The 21,226-nt window shown below is 45.1% G+C and overlaps 1 protein-coding gene across 1 annotated transcript in view; it reads left to right on the forward strand.

Moving 5' to 3' along the window:
* Positions 1-21,226, forward strand: part of smg6 (SMG6 nonsense mediated mRNA decay factor) — a 520,319-nt gene that overhangs the window by 18,200 nt on the left and 480,893 nt on the right. Inside the window, exon 6 of the mRNA XM_073053020.1 lies at positions 10,445-10,551. Coding sequence (XP_072909121.1) covers positions 10,445-10,551 — 107 coding nt within the window. The remainder of the gene's footprint in view (positions 1-10,444; positions 10,552-21,226) is intronic.

The following is a 21,226-nucleotide window of genomic DNA, read 5'->3' on the forward strand; positions in this document are numbered from 1 at the left end:
ACACCTGAGGATTGGGAGAAATTCAGAGACCAGCAGAGGAGGACAAAGGGCTTAATTAGGAAAGGGAAAAAAGATTATGAGAGAAAGCTGGCAGGGAACATAAAAACTGACTGTAAAAACTTTTATTGATAAGTTAAAAGAAAAAGATTGGTCAAGACAAATGGAAGTCCTTACAGTCAGAAAAAGGTGAATTGATCATAGGGAACAAAGACACGGCAGACTAATTGAATAACTACTTTGGTTCTGTCTTCACTAAGGAGAACATAAATAATCTTCTGGAAATAGTAAGGGACCGAGGGTCTAGTGAGATGGAGGAACTGAGGGAAATACATATTAGTAGGGATGTGGTGTTAGGTAAATTGAAGGGATTAAAAGCAGATAAATCCCCAGGGCCAGATGGTCTGCATCCCAGAGTGCTTAAGGAAGTAGCCCAAGAAATAGTGGATGCATTAGTGATAATTTTTCAAAACCCTTTAGATTCTGGATTAGTTCCTGAGGATTGGAGGGTGGCTAATGTAACCCCACTTTTTAAAAAAGGAGGGAGAGAGAAACCAAGGAATTATAGACTGGTTAGTCTGACATCGGTGGTGGGGAAAATGCTAGAGTCGGTTATCAAAGATGTGATAACAGCACATTTGGAAAGAGGGGAAATCATCGGACAAAGTCAGCATGGATTTGTGAAAGGAAAATCATGTCTGCCGAATCTTATAGAATTTTTTGAAGATGTAACTAGTAGAGTGGATAGGGGAGAGCCAGTGGATGTGGTATATTTAGATTTTCAAAAGGCTTTTGACAAGGTCCCACACAGGAGATTAGTGTGCAAACTTAAAGCACACGGTATTGGGGGTATGGTATTGATGTGGATAGAGAATTGGTTGGCAGACAGGAAGCAAAGAGTGGGAGTAAACGGGACCTTTTCAGAATGGCAGGCAGTGACTAGTGGGGTACCGCAAGGCTCAGTGCTGGGACCCCAGTTGTTTACAATATATATTAATGATTTAGACGAGGGAATTAAATGCAGCATCTCCAAGTTTGCGGATCACACAAAGCTGGGCGGCGGTATTAGCTGTGAGGAGGATGCAGGGCGACTTGGATAGGTTAGGTGAGTGGGCAAATTCATGGCAGATGCAATTTAATGTGGATAAATATGAGGTTATCCACTTTGGTTGCAAGAACAGGAAAACAGATTATTATCTAAACGGTGGCCGATTAGGAAAAGGGAAGATGCAACGAGACCTGGGTGACATTGTACACCAGTCATTGAAGGTGGGCATGCAGGTACAGCAGGCGGTGAAAAAGGCAAATGGTATGTTGGCATTCATAGCAAAAGGATTTGAGTACAGGAGCAGGGAGGTTCTACTGCAGTTGTACAAGGCCTTGGTGAGACTGCACCTAGAATATTGTGTGCAGTTTTGGTCCCCTAATCTGAGGAAAGACATTCTTGCCATAGAGGGAGTACAGAGAAGATTCACCAGATTGATTCCTGGGATGGCAGGACTTTCATATGAAGAAAGACTGGATCGACTAGGCTTATACTCACTGGAATTTAGAAGATTGAGGGGGTTCTTATTGAAACGTATAAAATTCTAAAGGGATTGAACAGGCTAGATGCAGGAAGATTGTTTCCGATGTTGGGGAAGTCCAGAACGAGGGGTCACAGTTTAAGGATAAAGGGGAAGCCTGTTAGGACCGAGATGAGGAAAAACTTCTTCACACAGAGCGTGGTGAATCTGTGGAATTCTCTGCCACAGGAAACAGTTGAGGCCGGTTCATTGGCTATATTTAAGAGGAAGTTAGATATGGCCCTTGTGGCTAAAGGGATCGGGGGTATGGAGAGAAAGCAGGTACAGGGTTCTGAGTTGGATGATCAGCCATGATCATACTGAATGGCGATGCAGGCTCGAAGGGCCGAATGGCCTACTCCTGCACCTATTTTCTATGTTTCTATGTTAATCTCCCATTTATGGCCTTCTTTCAGCCACGACTCAGTGATGCCGACAACATCATACTGACCAGTCTCTAATTGCACCACAAGATCTTCCACCTTATTCCAAATGCTACATGCATTTAAATACAGCACCTTCAGTCCTGCATTCTTCACCCTTTTGAATTTTGTCACTGTGGTATGAATTAACTCTTTGCTGTCTGAATTTGTAGCCAATCATTGGCTTGTTCTTCCTTACTTTCATATTACATCCACCATCTACGTGTAAACGTGCTGGCTCATCTTCAGCTCTATCGCACTGGTCCCATCTCCCTACCAATTGGTCATGGAAAATTATCCTGTGATCTGGCCAGTGTTGAATCGGTGGGCTGCTCTGTGATCAGGCCAGTGTTGAATCGGTGGGCTGCTCTGTGATCAGGCCAGTGTTGAATCGGTGGGCTGCTCTGTGATCAGGCCAGCGTCGAATCGGTGGGCTGCTCTGTGATCAGGCCAGCGTCGAATCGGTGGGCTGCTCTGTGATCAGGCCAGCGTCGAATCGGTGGGCTGCTCTGTGATCAGGCCAGCGTCGAATCGGTGGGCTGCTCTGTGATCAGGCCAGCGTCGAATCGGTGGGCTGCTCTGTGATCGGGCCAGCGTCGAATCGGTGGGCTGCTCTATGATCGGGCCAGCGTCGAATCGGTGGGCTGCTCTGTGATCGGGCCAGCGTCGAATCGGTGGGCTGCTCTGTGATCGGGCCAGCGTCGAATCGGTGGGCTGCTCTGTGATCGGGCCAGCGTCGAATCGGTGGGCTGCTCTGTGATCGGGCCAGCGTCGAATCGGTGGGCTGCTCTGTGATCGGGCCAGCGTCGAATCGGTGGGCTGCTCTGTGATCAGGCCAGCGTTGAATCGGTGGGCTGCTCTGTGATCAGGCCAGCGTCGAATCGGTGGGCTGCTCTGTGATCAGGCCAGCGTTGAATCGGTGGGCTGCTCTGTGATCAGGCCAGCGTTGAATCGGTGGGCTGCTCTGTGATCAGGCCAGCGTTGAATCGGTGGGCTGCTCTGTGATCAGGCCAGCGTTGAATCGGTGGGCTGCTCTGTGATCAGGCAGAATACTTTCCTTCCACAACTACCCTCTGCTTTCTTCCTTTAAGCCAATTTTTTATCCAAACAGCCAAGTTTCCACTTATCCCATGCCTCATGACTTTCTGGATGAGTCTCTCATGAGGGACCTTGTCAAATGCTTTGCTAAAGTCCACATCAACTGCCCTACCCACGTCAATTTCTTTTGTTACCTCTTCAAAAAACTCAGTCAGGCTCATGAGGCACGATCTTCCCTTCACAAAGCCTTGTTGACTATCCATGAGTAGACTGTACTTCTCCAAATGCTCGTAGATCCTATCCTTAAGAATCCTTTCCAGTAGTTTGCATACCACCGATGTAAGACTCACTGGTTTATAGTTCCCAGGTTTCTCCCTATTACCTTTTTTTAAACAAGGGAACTACATTTGCCATTCTCCAGTCCTCCGGCACTTCCCCTGCAGCCAAAGAGGATTCAAAGATCATAGCTAATGCTCCTGCAATCTTTTCTCTCCATTCCCACAACAACCTGGGGTGTATCATATCCGGCCCTGGGGATTTATCAATTTTAATGTTTTTAAGAAGATCCAGCAGTACTTCTTCCTTACTCTCCACATTGTCCAGCACACAGGCCCGCTCTACTTTGACCTCATCCTGATCAAGATCCTTTTCACTTGTGAATACTGAAGCAAAGTATTCATTTAGGACCTCCCCAACCTCCTCCACTTATAACCATATAACCATATAACAATCACAGCACGGAAACAGGCCATTCCGGCCCTCCTAGTCCGTGCCGAACTCTTAATCTCACCTAGTCGCACCTACCCGCACTCAGCCCATAACCCTCCACTCCTTTCCTGTCCATATACCTATCCAATTTTACCTTAAATGACACAACTGAACTGGCCTCTACTACTTCTACAGGAAGCTCATTCCACACAGCTATCACTCTCTGAGTAAAGAAATACCCCCTCGTGTTTCCCTTAAACTTTTGCCCCCTAACTCTCAAATCATGTCCTCTCGTTTGAATCTCCCCTACTCTCAATGGAAACAGCCTATTCACGTCAACTCTATCTATCCCTCTCAACATTTTAAATACCTCGATCAAATCCCCCCTCAACCTTCTACGCTCCAATGAATAGAGACCTAACTTGTTCAACCTTTCTCTGTAACTTAAGTGCTGAAACCCAGGTAACGTCCTAGTAAATCGTCTCTGCATTCTCTCTAATTTATTGATATCTTTCCTATAATTCGGTGACCAGAACTGTACACAATATTCCAAATTTGGCCTTACCAATGCCTTGTACAATTTTAACATTACATCCCAACTTCTGTACTCAATGCTCTGATTTATAAAGGCCAGCGTTCCAAAAGCCTTCTTCACCACCCTATCTACATGAGACTCCACCTTCAGGGAACTATGCACTGTTATTCCTAGATCTCTCTGTTCCACTGCATTCCTCAATGCCCTACCATTTACCCTGTATGTTCTATTTGGATTATTCCTGCCAAAATGTAGAACCTCACACTTCTCAGCATTAAACTCCATCTGCCAACGTTCAGCCCATTCTTCTAACCGGCATAAATCTCCCTGCAAGCTTTGAAAACCCACCTCATTATCCACAACACCTCCTACCTTAGTATCATCAGCATACTTACTAATCCAATTTACCACCCCATCATCCAGATCATTTATGTATATTACAAACAACATTGGGCCCAAAACAGATCCCTGAGGCACCCCGCTAGTCACCGGCCTCCATCCCGATAAACAATTATCCACCACTACTCTCTGGCATCTCCCATCTAGCCACTGTTAAATCCATTTTATTACTCCAGCATTAATACCTAACGACTGAACCTTCTTAACTAACCTTCCATGTGGAACTTTGTCAAAGGCCTTGCTGAAGTCCATATAGACTACATCCACTGCCTTACCCTCGTCAACATTCCTCGTAACTACTTCAAAAAATTCAATAAGGTTTGTCAAACATGATCTTCCACGCACAAATCCATGCTGGCTACTCCTAATCAGATCCTGTCCAGCCAGATAATTATAAATACTATCTCTAAGAATACTTTCCATTAATTTACCCACCACTGATGTCAAACTGACAGGTCTATAATTGCCAGGCTTACTTCTAGAACCCTTTTTAAACAATGGAACCACATGAGCAATACGTCAATCCTCCGGCACAATCCCTGTTTCTAATGACATCTGAAAGATCTCCGTCAGAGCTCCTGCTATCTCTACACAAACTTCCCTCAAGGTCCTGGGGAATATCCGGTCAGGACCCGGAGATTTATCCACTTTTAAATTTCTTAAAAGCGCCAGTACTTCCACCTCTTTAATTGTCATAGGTTCCATAACTTCCTTACTTGTTTCCCACACCTTACACCATTCAATATCCTTCTCCTTAGTGAATACCGAAGAGAAGAAATCATTCAAAATCTCTCCCATCTCCCTCGGCTCCACACATAGCTGACCACCCTGATTCTCTAAGGGACCAATTTTATCCCTTACTATCCTCTTGCTTTTAATATAACTGTAGAAGCCTTTCGGATTTACTTCCACCTTATTTGCCAAACCAACCTCGTAACTTCTTTTAGCTTTTCTAATCTCTTTCTTAAGTTTCCTTTTACATTCTTTATATTCCTCGAGCAATTCCTTTACTCCATGCTGCCTATATCTATTGTAGACATCCCTCTTTTTTCGAACCAAGTTTCTAATATCCCCCTTGAAAACCATGGCGCTTTCAAACCTTTAACCTTTCCTTTCAACCGAACAGGAACAAAAAGATTCTGTACCCTCATAATTTCACCCTTAAATGACCTCCATTTCTCTATTACATCCTTCCCATAAAACAACTTGACCCAATCCACTCTCTCTAAATCCCTGCGCATCTCCTCAAAGTTAGCCTTTCTCCAATCAAAAATCTCAACTCTAGGTCCAGTCCTGTCCTTCTCCATAATTATATTGAAGCTAATGCTATTGTGATCACTGGACCCGAAGTGCTCCCCAACACATACATCTGTCAGCTGACCTATCGCATTCCCTAACAGGAGATCCAACACTGCCCCATCTCTAGTCGGTACTTCTATGTATTGTTGCAAAAAACTATCCTGCACACATTTCACAAACTCTAAACCATCCAGCCCTTTTACAGAATGAGCTTCCCAATCTATGTGTGGAAAATTAAAATCTCCCACAATCACCACTTTGTGTTTACTACAAATATCTGCTATCTCCTTACACTTCCAGGCACATATCCTTTAGTGGTCCCACCTTTGTTCTCGTCATCCTCCTATTCTTCAAATATGCAAAGAACGCCTTGGGGTTCTCCTTAATCCTACATGCCAAGGCCTTCTCATGCCCCCTTCGAGCTCTCCTAAGTCCTTTCTTTAGCTCCTTCCTGGCTACCCTATATTTCTCATAAGCCCCTCCTACTTCCTGCTTCTTATATCTAACATATGCTTCCTTTTTCCTCTTGACGAGTTGCCTCACGTTTCATCCGCCACGGTTCCCTTTTCCTACCATTTTTTCCTTGCCTCAGTGGGACAAACCTATCCTGAACCCAGCTCAAGTTGTCTCTAAACTTCAGCCACATTACTTCTGTGCTTTCCCCTTTGAACATCTGTTTCCAGTTTGCTCTCGCTAGTTCGTGCCTCATCCCTTCAAAGTTAGCCCTTCCCCAGTTAAGCACTTTACCATTTCGTCTGATTTTATCCCTTTCCATAGCTATGCTGAAGCTAAGGGAATTGTGGTCACTCTCACCAAAATGCTCCCCCACCAAGAGGTCTGTCACCTGGCCAGGTTCGTTACCCAGAACTAGATCCAGTATAGCCTCTCCTCTCGTCGGCCGGTCCACATACTGTGTCAGGAATCCTTCTTGAACACACCTGACAAATTCAGCCCCATCTATCCCTCTTGCACTCAGGAAGTGCCAGTCAGTATGAGGGAAGTTGAAATCACCCATAACTACTACCCTGTATTTCCTGCACCATTCTAAAATCTGCCTGCTTATCTGCTCCTCGGTGTCCCGAGGGCTATTTGGGGGCCTATAGACTACTCCCAGCACAGTGATTGATCTCTTCCTATTTCTGACTTCCACCCAGACTGACTCCGTTTACGTCCTCCCTTTCTATAGCCGTGATACTGTCCCTGACCAGCAATGCCACTTCCCCCCCCCCCCCCCCTTTTCTACCTCCCATCCTATTCCTTTTAAAACAGCTGAACCCTGGGACCTGCATCATCCAATCCTGCCCTTCCTCCAACCAAGTTTCAGTAATGGCCACAACATCGTAGATCCACGTACTAATCCATGCTCTAAATTCATCCTCCTTGTTCCTAATACTCCTAGCATTGAAATAGACACATTGCAACCCCTTTAACTGGCTACAATTATGTTCCGTCCCCTGTCTGTCCTTCCTCATCAACTCAGAACTCTTATCATCATGCCCTTGTCCTTCTACCTTAATCCTTGCACTCACATTCTGATTCCCACCCCCTTGCCAAACTAGTTTAAACCCTCCTCAACAGCTCTATCAAACCTGCCCGCCAGGATATTAGTCCCCCTGGGATTCAAGTGCAACCCATCCTTTTTGTACAGGTCACACCCGCCCCAAAAGAGGTCCCAAAGATCCAGAAATTTGAATCCCTGCCCCCTGCTCCATTCCCTCAGCCACACATTTATCCTCCACCTCATTCTATTCCTATTCTCACTGTCGCGTGGCGCAGGCAGTAATCCAGAGATTACTACCTTTGAGGTTCTGCTTTTCAACTTCCTTCCTAACTCCCTGTAGTCTTCTTTCAGCACCTCTTCCGTTTTCCTACCTACCTATGTCATTGGTACCAATATGTACCACGACCTCTGGCTGTTCTCCCTCCCATTGCAGGATATCTTGGACGTGATCAGAAACATCCCGGACCCTGGCACCTGGGAGGCAAACTACCATCTGAGTTTCTTTCCTGCGTCCACAGAATCGCCTGTCTGACCCCCTAACTATAGAGTCCCCTATCACTACAGCCTTCCTCTTCCCTTCCCTACCCTTCTGAGCCACAGGGCCAGACTCAGTGCCAGAGGTATGGCCACTGCCGCTTTCCCCAGGTGGGCTGTCCCCCACAACAGTACTCAAACAGGAGTACTTATTGTCAAGGGGTACAGCCACAGGGGTACTCTCTAGTACCTGACTCTTCCCCTTCCCCTTCCTGACTGTGACCCATTTCTCTGTCCCCCGTGGCCCCGGAGTGATCACCTGTCTGTAACTCCTCTCTATCACCTCCTCACTCTCCCTGACCAGACGAAGGTCATCGAGCTGCAGCTCCAGTTCCCTAACACAGTCCCTTAGGAGTTGCATCTCGATGCACTGGGTGCAGATGTGGCTGTCCGGGACGCTGGGAGACTCCAGGACCTCCCACATCTGACACCGACCTGAGTTAAGTATTGTATGTAATTAGTTTTGCTACAATAAGTGTATGGGACATTGGAAAAAATGTTGAATTTCCCCATGGGGATGAATAAAGTATCTATCTATCTATCTACTACCTCCTTTTGCAATCAACAACTGCCTCACCTCGTCCCATTACCGCCGAAGCCTGTTGAGCCAAAGCCCTTTCACTCTGCTGCCTCTCACTCCGCTACCCGCTGGATATGGCTGCCTTTTTAAACTGTTTGCGCTCAACTGGCTGACGTCACACACCTGCGCAGTCTGGCCTCTCTCTTCCCCCGAGAACTCAAAATGTCTTCCTGCTGGAAATCCTTAGGTGCTCTCCCGCTGCCTTCTTGTTTCGAATCAGAAACATTTAGTCTGATGGCCAAAAAGTTCAATTTTGGTTTCATCAGAATATAGAACCTTTTTCCAGCTGACTTCAGAGTCTCCCACATGCCTTCTGGCAAACTTTAGCTGAGATTTCATGTGAATTGTTTTTTTTCCCAACAGTGGCTTTCTCTTTGCCATTTTCCCATAAAGCTGTGACTGGTAATGCACCCGGGCAACAGCTGTATGTATGTGCAGTCTTTCCACTCTCAGCCGTTGAAGCTTGTAACTCTTCCTGAGTTGTCATAGGTCTCTTGGTGGGCTCCCTCATTAATCCCCTTCTTGCATACTCACTCAGTTTTTGAGGATGGCCTGCTGTAGGCAGATTTACAGCTATGTTATATTCTTTCCAATTCCTGATGATTGACTTAACTGTACTTGAAGGGATATTAAGTGACTTCAAAATTTTCTTGTATCCATCTCCTGACTTGTGCTTTCCAATAACTTTTTTGTGGAGTTGCTTAGAGTGTTCTTTTGTCTTCATGGTGTAATTTTGCCAGGATACTGACTCACCAGCAGTTGAACCTTCCAGATACAGGTGTATTTTTACTACAATCAATTGAAACACCTTGACTGCACACAGTGATCTCCCTTTAACTATTTATGTGACTTCTGAAACCAATTGGCTGCATCAGTGATGAGTTGGTGTGTCATATTAAAGGGGGTGAATACTTATGCAAACAATTATTTTGTGTTTTATATTTGTAATTAATTTAGATCACTTCGTAGAGATCTGTTTTCACTTTGACACATAAGAGTCATTTTCTGTTGATCAGTGTCAAAAAAAAGTCAAGTTAAATCCATTGTGAATCAATGTTGTAAAACAATGAAACATGAAAACTTCTGGGGGGGGGGGAGTGAATACTTTTTATAGGCACTGTATAGACAACATCCACTGCCCTACCTTCATCTGTCCCCTTAGTTACCTCCAGAGGACTAAAAGGATACTTTGAAAGATTCACCAGACATGATCTCCCACTCCAGAACCATGCTGACTGTTTCTAATCAGTCCTTAACTATCCAAGTATGTCTCTCCAGTAACTTCTGTTGAACTGAAGTCAAGTTCACTGGCCTGTAGTTCCCTTCTTGAACAATGGAACAATATTATCCTTTTACTGTTAATATAACTGAAAAATCTCTTGGGAGTACCAGTGAGACTTACAGCAGTGATTAAGCTGGTCTGGGAGAAATGGAAATAATGAATTAAGAGTTAATAAATTTCCCTGGCTTTTTGGAGCTGTGCTTTTCTGGGTATGATTACATTTAATCTGGACTGGTTCCATCAGGCTCTTTTTTACCCTTGCTCCTCATCTAATCCTGCTGAAACCAGTCTAAATGTTCTCCATAGTGCATCTGTAGAAATTTGCTAGACTGGTGACATACCAAATCTCCTCATGAAGAAGGTGCTGTATACTTTGGACCCATTTAATTTTAAAAAAATTCTCCTCTTCCTCTATTTAACATTTTTTTTCAGGAGAAATTCAGGTTCTCGCTCTGTAGGGCTCTGCTTTCTGGCCAGTTGTGTTCTGCTCCAACTCACAGTAGCTCTGGAGTAGCAGCCTCACTGTAAGTGTTCAGCACTCCTCTACAGTTTCAAACTGGTAACCAATTGTGTTTGCCTTCCAGGTGAAGTATGCGTTGATCAGTGCTCAGCGGTGTCTGATCTGCCAGGGAGATATTGCCCGCTACAGAGAGCAAGCCAATGACACCACCAACTACGGCAAGGCACGCAGGTGCGGTATCATTGTGCAGATGAGAAGTGGAATCTACCCTTGCGTGTTTATATTTTGGATTGTCTTCTGATTTGTACTAATCTGTTGTTAGCACAGCAATACCGTCCTTTCCCCATATATCACAATCAGATTTGTTATCATTGTCATATATGACATGAATTTTGATTTTGTATCAAACTGCAGTGCAAAGACTAACAAGATTACTATAAATTACAACATAAATATTGTAAAGAGAAGATTAGTGAGGTAGTGTTCATGGATGCATGGACTGCTGAGAATTCAGATGGTGAAGGGGTGAAGCTTTTCCTAAAACGCTGAGTGTTGGTGTTCAGGCTTCTGTTCCTTCTCCCTGTTGGCAGTGAGACACGGTTTTTTGTGTGCTTGTCTGTGCAGTTGGACCCGATCTCCCAGTCTACAGCCTCAAAGGTTGATGCTGTTGACACTGCCTCCCTCTACCTGCTATGGCTGCATCATTCTAAGGCCCTAACCAAACAAAATCTATTAGCCCTTGATTTGGAGTTGTCAGTGCTTCTTGCCCTGGTTCACAAGAATGATCTTGGGGATGAAATGGTTAATGTATGAGGAGTGTGTGATGGCTTTGGGCCTGGAGTCGCTAGAGTTTAGAAGAATGTTGGGTGGGGTATCTCATTAAAACATATTGTAAGGCCCAGACTGTAGACTGGATGTTGAAAGGATGTTTCCAATAGTTGGGGAGTCTAGGATCAGGGGGCACAGCCTCAGAACAGATAAGAAGGAATTTCTTTAGCCTGAAGGTAGTGAAACTGGAATTCATTGCCACAGTTGGCTGAGGAGGCAAATTCCTTGAGTATATTTACAGTGGAGGTTGATGAGTTCTTGGTTAGTAAGGGAGTCTAAATTTACTGCAAAAAATCAGGTCAATGAGGTTGGAAAGAAAAATAAATCAGATATGATGGAATGGTAGAGAAGACTCGATGGGTTGAATGGCCTCATACTTCTATGACTTATAGTTGGTAACTGTGCTCAGTCGTCCAGGTGCATCATCACACCACTCCCACAGAGCAATGATGGAAACTGTGAGCACACACATGTACACACAAGGACTCAAATACTTGCACTAATGGCACTTTGTGCATTACTGTGATATTCTGGTGCAGCTGCAACTTATTTTCTGCTACTTATCTTTTTTTTTACTTATCTGTCTTGTTTTTATCTACCGCTTTATTTAACTGTCTGAGAGGAAGCCAAGCAGAATTTCATTGTACCTATGTATAATGACAATAATGATCATTCAATTCAATTCTATTCAGACTTAGCAATATTTCTAGCCTCCTTATAGTAAAGGCCAGTGTGCCACTTGCCTCCCAAGCCATGCAGTGTACCTAGCTTCCTTTTGTGATTCATGCACAAGAACAACCAAATCCCTTTGTAATTGCACATTGTCAGTCTTTCCCCATTTAGATAATCTTTCTTCAGACTTGTCTCTTACTGAGGTGTGTGACCTCTATTTGCCGAGTTTTCACCCACTCACACAGCCTCTATACATCGTGTTACAAAACTGTACCACCATCACAAAATGTCCTCTCCCCCGTACATCGTGTAACAGACTATACCATCATCACAACATGTCCTCTCCCCTGTACATCGTGTTACAGACTATACCATCATCACAACATGTCCTCTCCCTGTACATCGTGTTACAGACTATACCATCATCACAACATGTCCTCTCCCCTGTACATCGTGTTACAGACTATACCATCATCACAACATGTCCTCTCCCTTGTACATCGTGTTACAGACTATACCATCATCACAACATGTCCTCTCCCCTGTACATCGTGTTACAGACTATACCATCATCACAACATGTCCTCTAACCCTGTACATCGTGTTACAGAACCGTACCGTCATCACAACATGTCCTCTCCCCTGTACATCGTGTTACAGACTATACCACCATCACAACATGTCCTCTCCCCGTACATCGTGTTACAGACTATACCACCATCACAACATGCCCTCTCCCCGTACATCGTGTTACAGACTATACCATCATCACAACATGTCCTCTCCCTTGTACATCGTGTTACAGACTATACCATCATCACAACATGTCCTCTCCCCTGTACATCGTGTTACAGACTATACCATCATCACAACATGTCCTCTCCCCGTACATCGTGTTACAGAACTGTACCGTCATCACAACATGTCCTCTCCCCTGTACATCGTGTTACAGACTATACCACCATCACAACATGTCCTCTCCCCGTACATCGTGTTACAGACTATACCACCATCACAACATGTCCTCTCCCCGTACATTGTGTTACAGACTATACCATCATCACAACATGTCCTCTCCCCGTACATCGTGTTACAGACTATACCATCATCACAACATTTCCTCTCCGCATACATCGTGTTACAGACTATACCATCATCACAACATGTCCTCTCCCCGTACATCGTGTTACAGACTATACCATCATCACAACATGTCCTCTCCCCTCCCCTGTACATCGTGTTACAGACTATACCACCATCACAACATGTCCTGTCCCCGTACATCGTGTTACAGACTATACCACCATCACAACATGCCCTCTCCCCGTACATCGTGTTACAGACTATACCATCATCACAACATGTCCTCTCCCCGTACATCGTGTTACAGACTATACCATCATCACAACATGTCCTCTCCCCGTACATCGTGTTACAGAACCGTAACATCATCACATGTCCTCTCCCCGTACATCGTGTTACAGACTATACCATCATCACAACATGTCCTCTCGCCGTGCATCGTGTTACAGACTATACCATCATCACAACATGACCTCTCCCCTGTACATCGTGTTACAGATTATACCATCATCACATGTCCTCTCCCTTGTACATCGTGTTACAGACTATACCGTCATCACAACATGTCCTCTCCCTTGTACATCGTGTTACAGACTATACCATCATCACAACATGTCCTCTCCCCGTACATCGTGTTACAGAACCGTAACATCATCACAACATGTCCTCTCCCCGTACATCGTGTTACAGACTATACCATCATCACAACATGTCCCCTCCCCTGTACATCGTGTTACAGACTATACCACCATCACAACATGTCCTCTCCCTGTACATCGTGTTACAGAACCGTACCATCATCACAACATGTTCTCTCCCCTCCCCTGTACATCGTGTTACAGACTATACCACCATCACAACATGTCCTCTCCCTGTACATTGTGTTACAGAACCGTACCATCATCACAACATGTTCTCTCCCCTCCCCTGTACATCGTGTTACAGACTATACCATCACAACATGTCCTCTCCCTGTACATCGTGTTACAGAACCGTACCATCATCACAACATGTTCTCTCCCCTCCCCTGTACATCGTGTTACAGACTATACCATCATCACAACATGCCCTCTCCCCGTACATCGTGTTACAGACTATACCATCATCACAACATGTCCTCTCCCCTGTACATCGTGTTACAGACTATACCATCATCACAACATGTCCTCTCCCCGTACATCGTGTTACAGACTATACCATCATCACAACATGTTCTCTCCCCTCCCCTGTACATCGTGTTACAGACTATACCATCATCACAACATGTCCTCTCCCCGTACATCGTGTTACAGACTATACCATCATCACAACATGTCCTCTCGCCTGTACATCGTGTTCCAGACTATACCATCATCACAACATGTCCTCTCCCCGTACATCGTGTTACAGAACCGTACCATCATCACAACATGTCCTCTCCCCGTACATCGTGTTACAGAACCGTACCATCATCACAACATGTCCTTTCCCCGTACATCGTGTTACAGACTATACCATCATCACAACATGTCCTCTCCCCGTACATCGTGTTACAGACTATACAATCATCACAACATGTCCTCTCCCCTGTACATCGTGTTACAGAACCGTACCGTCATCACAACATGTCCTCTCCCCTGTACATCGTGTTACAGAACCGTACCATCATCACAACATGTCCTCTCCCCTGTACATCGTGTTACAGAACCGTACCATCATCACAACATGTCCTCTCCCCTGTACATCGTGTTACAGAACCGTACCGTCATCACAACATGTCCTCTCCCCTGTACATCGTGTTACAGACTATACCATCATCACAACATGTCCTCTCCCATGTACATCGTGTTACAGACTATACCATCATCACAACATGTCCTCTCCCTGTACATCGTGTTACAGAACCGTACCATCATCACAACATGTTCTCTCCCCTCCCCTGTACATCGTGTTACAGACTATACCATCATCACAACATGTCCTCTCCCTGTACATCGTGTTACAGAACCGTACCATCATCACAACATGTTCTCTCCCCTCCCCTGTACATCGTGTTACAGACTATACCATCATCACAACATGTCCTCTCCCCGTACATCGTGTTACAGACTATACCATCATCACAACATGTCCTCTCCCCTGTACATCGTGTTACAGACTATACCATCATCACAACATGTCCTCTCCCCGTACATCGTGTTATAGACTATACCATCATCACAACATGTTCTCTCCCCTCCCCTGTACATCGTGTTACAGACTATACCATCATCACAACATGTCCTCTCGCCTGTACATCGTGTTACAGACTATACCATCATCACAACATGTCCTCTCCCCGTACATCGTGTTACAGAACCGTACCATCATCACAACATGTCCTTTCCCCGTACATCGTGTTACAGACTATACCATCATCACAACATGTCCTCTCCCCGTACATCGTGTTACAGACTATACAATCATCACAACATGTCCTCTCCCATGTACATCGTGTTACAGACTATACCATCATCACAACATGTACTCTCCCTTGTACATCGTGTTACAGAACCGTACCATCATCACAACATGTCCTCTCCCCGTACATCGTGTTACAGACTATACCATCATCACAACATGTCCTCTCCCCTCCCCTGTACATCGTGTTACAGACTATACCATCATCACAACATGTCCACTCCCCGTACATCGTGTTACAGACTATACCATCATCACAACATGTCCTCTCCCTGTACATCGTGTTACAGACTATACCATCATCACAACATGTCCTCTCCCCGTACATTGTGTTACAGACTATACCACCATCACAACATGTCCTCTCCCCGTACATCGTGTTACAGACTATACCATCATCACAACATGTCCTCTCCCCGTACATCATGTTACAGAACCGTACCATCATCACAACATGTCCTCTCCCCTCCCCTGTACATCGTGTTACAGACTATACCATCATCACAACATGTCCTCTCGCCGTAAATCGTGTTAGTCTATACCATCATCACAACATGTCCTCTCCCCTGTACATCGTGTTACAGACTATACCATCATCACAACATGTCCTCTCCCTTGTACATCGTGTTACAGACTATACCGTCATCACAACATGTCCTCTCCCTTGTACATCGTGTTACAGACTATACCATCATCACAACATGTCCTCTCCCCCGTACATCCTGTTACAGACTATACCACCATCACAACATGTCCTGTCCCCGTACATCGTGTTACAGACTATACCATCATCACAACATGTCCTCTCCCCGTACATCGTGTTACAGTCTATACCATCATCACAACATGTCTTCTCCCCGTACATCGTGTTACAGAACCGTAACATCATCACAACATGTCCTCTCCCCGTACATCGTGTTACAGACTATACCATCATCACAACATGTCCCCTCCCCTGTACATCGTGTTCCAGACTATACCATCATCACAACATGTCCTCTCCCCGTACATCGTGTTACAGAACCGTACCATCATCACAACATGTCCTCTCCCCGTACATCGTGTTACAGAACCGTACCATCATCACAACATGTCCTTTCCCCGTACATCGTGTTACAGACTATACCATCATCACAACATGTCCTCTCCCCGTACATCGTGTTACAGACTATACAATCATCACAACATGTCCTCTCCCCTGTACATCGTGTTACAGAACCGTACCGTCATCACAACATGTCCTCTCCCCTGTACATCGTGTTACAGAACCGTACCATCATCACAACATGTCCTTTCCCCGTACATCGTGTTACAGACTATACCATCATCACAACATGTCCTCTCCCCTGTACATCGTGTTACAGAACCGTACCATCATCACAACATGTCCTCTCCCCTGTACATCGTGTTACAGAACCGTACCGTCATCACAACATGTCCTCTCCCCTGTACATCGCGTTACAGACTATACCATCATCACAACATGTCCTCTCCCATGTACATCGTGTTACAGACTATACCATCATCACAACATGTCCTCTCCCTGTACATCGTGTTACAGAACCGTACCATCATCACAACATGTTCTCTCCCCTCCCCTGTACATCGTGTTACAGACTATACCATCATCACAACATGTCCTCTCCCTGTACATCGTGTTACAGAACCGTACCATCATCACAACATGTTCTCTCCCCTCCCCTGTACATCGTGTTACAGACTATACCATCATCACAACATGTCCTCTCCCCGTACATCGTGTTACAGACTATACCATCATCACAACATGTCCTCTCCCCTGTACATCGTGTTACAGACTATAACATCATCACAACATGTCCTCTCCCCGTACATCGTGTTATAGACTATACCATCATCACAACATGTTCTCTCCCCTCCCCTGTACATCGTGTTACAGACTATACCATCATCACAACATGTCCTCTCGCCTGTACATCGTGTTACAGACTATACCATCATCACAACATGTCCTCTCCCCGTACATCGTGTTACAGAACCGTACCATCATCACAACATGTCCTTTCCCCGTACATCGTGTTACAGACTATACCATCATCACAACATGTCCTCTCCCCGTACATCGTGTTACAGACTATACAATCATCACAACATGTCCTCTCCCCTGTACATCGTGTTACAGAACCGTACCATCATCACAACATGTCCTCTCCCCGTACATCGTGTTACAGACTATACAATCATCACAACATGTCCTCTCCCATGTACATCGTGTTACAGACTATACCATCATCACAACATGTCCTCTCCCTTGTACATCGTGTTACAGAACCGTACCATCATCACAACATGTCCTCTCCCCGTACATCGTGTTAGACTATACCATCATCACAACATGTCCTCTCCCCTCCCCTGTACATCGTGTTACAGACTATACCATCATCACAACATGTCCTCTCGCCGTAAATCGTGTTAGTCTATACCATCATCACAACATGTCCTCTCCCCTGTACATCGTGTTACAGACTATACCATCATCACAACATGTCCTCTCCCTTGTACATCGTGTTACAGACTATACCGTCATCACAACATGTCCTCTCCCTTGTACATCGTGTTACAGACTATACCATCATCACAACATGTCCTCTCCCCCGTACATCCTGTTACAGACTATACCACCATCACAACATGTCCTGTCCCCGTACATCGTGTTACAGACTATACCATCATCACAACATGTCCTCTCCCCTCCCCTGTACATCGTGTTACAGACTATACCATCATCACAACATGTCCTCTCCCCTGTACATCGTGTTACAGAACCGTACCATCATTACAACATGTCCTCTCCCCTGTACATCGTGTTACAGACTATACCACCATCACAACATGTCCTCTCCCCTGTACATCGTGTTACAGACTATACCACCATCACAACATGTCCTCTCCCATGTACATCGTGTTACAGACTATACCATCATCACAACATGTCCTCTCCCCTCCCCTGTACATCGTGTTACAGACTATTCCATCATCACGTCTTCTCCCCTGTACATCGTGTTACAGACTATACCATCATCACATCATTTCCTCTCCCCTGTACATCGTGTTACAGACTATACCATCATCACAACATGTCCTCTCCCCTGTACATCGTGTTACAGAACCGTACCATCATCACATGTCCTCTCCCCTGTACATCGTGTTACAGACTATACCACCATCACAACATGTCCTCTCCCCTGTACATCGTGTTACAGACTATACCACCATCACAACATGTCCTCTCCCATGTACATCGTGTTACAGACTATACCATCATCACAACATGTCCTCTCCCCTGTACATCGTGTTACAGAACCATACCATCATCACAACATGTCCTCTCCCCTGTACATCGTGTTACAGACTATACCATCATCACAACATGTCCTCTCCCCTGTACATCGTGTTACAGACTATACCATCATCACAACATGTCCTCTCCCCGTACATCGTGTTACAGACTATACCATCATCACAACATGTCCTCTCGCCTGTACATCGTGTTACAGACTATACCATCATCACAACATGTCCTCTCCCCGTACATCGTGTTACAGAACCGTACCATCATCACAACATGTCCTTTCCCCGTACATCGTGTTACAGACTATACCATCATCACAACATGTCCTCTCCCCTGTACATCGTGTTACAGAACCGTACCATCATCACAACATGTCCTCTCCCCTGTACATCGTGTTACAGAACCGTACCATCATCACAACATGTCCTCTCCCCGTACATCGTGTTACAGACTATACCATCATCACAACATGTCCTCACGCCGTACATCGTGTTACAGACTATACCATCATCACAACATGTCCTCTCCCCTGTACATCGTGTTACAGACTATACCATCATCACAACATGTCCTCTCCCCGTACATCGTGTTACAGACTATACCATCATCACATCATGTCCTCTCCCCTGTACATCGTGTTACAGACTATACCATCATCACAACATGTCCTCTCCCCTGTACATCGTGTTACAGACTATACCATCATCACAACATGTCCTCTCCCCTGTACATCGTGTTACAGAACCGTACCATCATCACAACATGTCCTCTCCCCGTACATCGTGTTACAGACTATACCATCATCACAACATGTCCTCACGCCGTACATCGTGTTACAGACTATACCATCATCACAACATGTCCTCTCCCCTGTACATTGTGTTACAGACTATACCATCATCACAACATGTCCTCTCCCCTGTACATCGTGTTACAGAACCGTACCATCATCACAACATGTCCTCTCCCCTGTACATCGTGTTACAGAACCGTACCATCATCACAACATGTCCTCTCCCCGTACATCATGTTACAGACTATACCATCATCACAACATGTCCTCTCCCCTGTACATCGTGTTACAGACTATACCATCATCACAACATGTCCTCTCCCCGTACATCGTGTTACAGAACCGTACCATCATCACAACATGTCCTCTCCCCGTACATCATGTTACAGAACTGTACTATCATCACATGTCCTCTCCCCTGTACATCGTGTTACAGACTATACCATCATCACAACATGTCCTCTCCCCGTACATCGTGTTCCAGACTATACCATCATCACAACATGTCCTCACGCCGTACATCGTGTTACAGACTATACCATCATCACAACATGTCCTCTCCCCTGTACATTGTGTTACAGACTATACCATCATCACAACATGTCCTCTCCCCTGTGCATTGTGTTACAGAACCATACCATCATCACAACATGTCCTCTCCCCTGTACATCGTGTTACAGAACCGTACCATCATCACAACATGTCCTCTCCCCTGTACATCGTGTTACAGACTATACCATCATCACAACATGTCCTCTCCCCTGTACATCGTGTTACAGACTATACCATCATCACAACATTTCCTCTCCGCATACATCGTGTTACAGACTATACCATCATCACAACATGTCCTCTCCCCGTACATCGTGTTACAGACTATACCATCATCACAACATGTCCTCTCCCTTGTACATCGTGTTACAGAACCGTACCATCATCACAACATGTCCTCTCCCCGTACATCGTGTTACAGACTATACCATCATCACAACATGTCCTCTCCCCTCCCCTGTACATCGTGTTACAGACTATACCATCATCACAACATGTCCTCTCCCCGTACATCGTGTTACAGACTATACCATCATCACAACATGTCCTCTCCCCGTACATCGTGTTACAGACTATACCATCATCACAACATGTCCTCTCCCCGTACATTGTGTTACAGACTATACCACCATCACAACATGTCCTCTCCCCGTACATCGTGTTACAGACTATACCATCATCACAACATGTCCTCTCCCCTCCCCTGTACATCGTGTTACAGACTATACCATCATCACAACATGTCCTCTCGCCGTAAATCGTGTTACAGTCTATACCATCATCACAACATGTCCTCTCCCCTGTACATCGTGTTACAGACTATACCATCATCACAACATGTCCTCTCCCTTGTACATCGTGTTACAGACTATACCGTCATCACAACATGTCCTCTCCCCTGTAGATAGATAGATAGATAGATAGATAGATACTTTATTCATCCCCATGGGGAAATTCAACTTTTTTTCCAATGTCCCATACACTTGTTGTAGCAAAACTAATTACATACAATACTTAACTCAGTAAAAAATATGATATGCATCTAAATCACTATCTCAAAAAGCATTAATAATAGCTTTTAAAAAGTTCTTAAGTCCTGGCGGTCTGTACATCGTGTTACAGACTATACCATCATCACAACATGTCCTCTCCCCTGTACATCGTGTTACAGAACCGTACCATCATCACAACATGTCCTCCCCCCCCCC

This window comes from Hemitrygon akajei, chromosome 8 (assembly GCF_048418815.1).
Source record: "Hemitrygon akajei chromosome 8, sHemAka1.3, whole genome shotgun sequence".
Lineage (NCBI taxonomy): Eukaryota > Metazoa > Chordata > Chondrichthyes > Myliobatiformes > Dasyatidae > Hemitrygon > Hemitrygon akajei.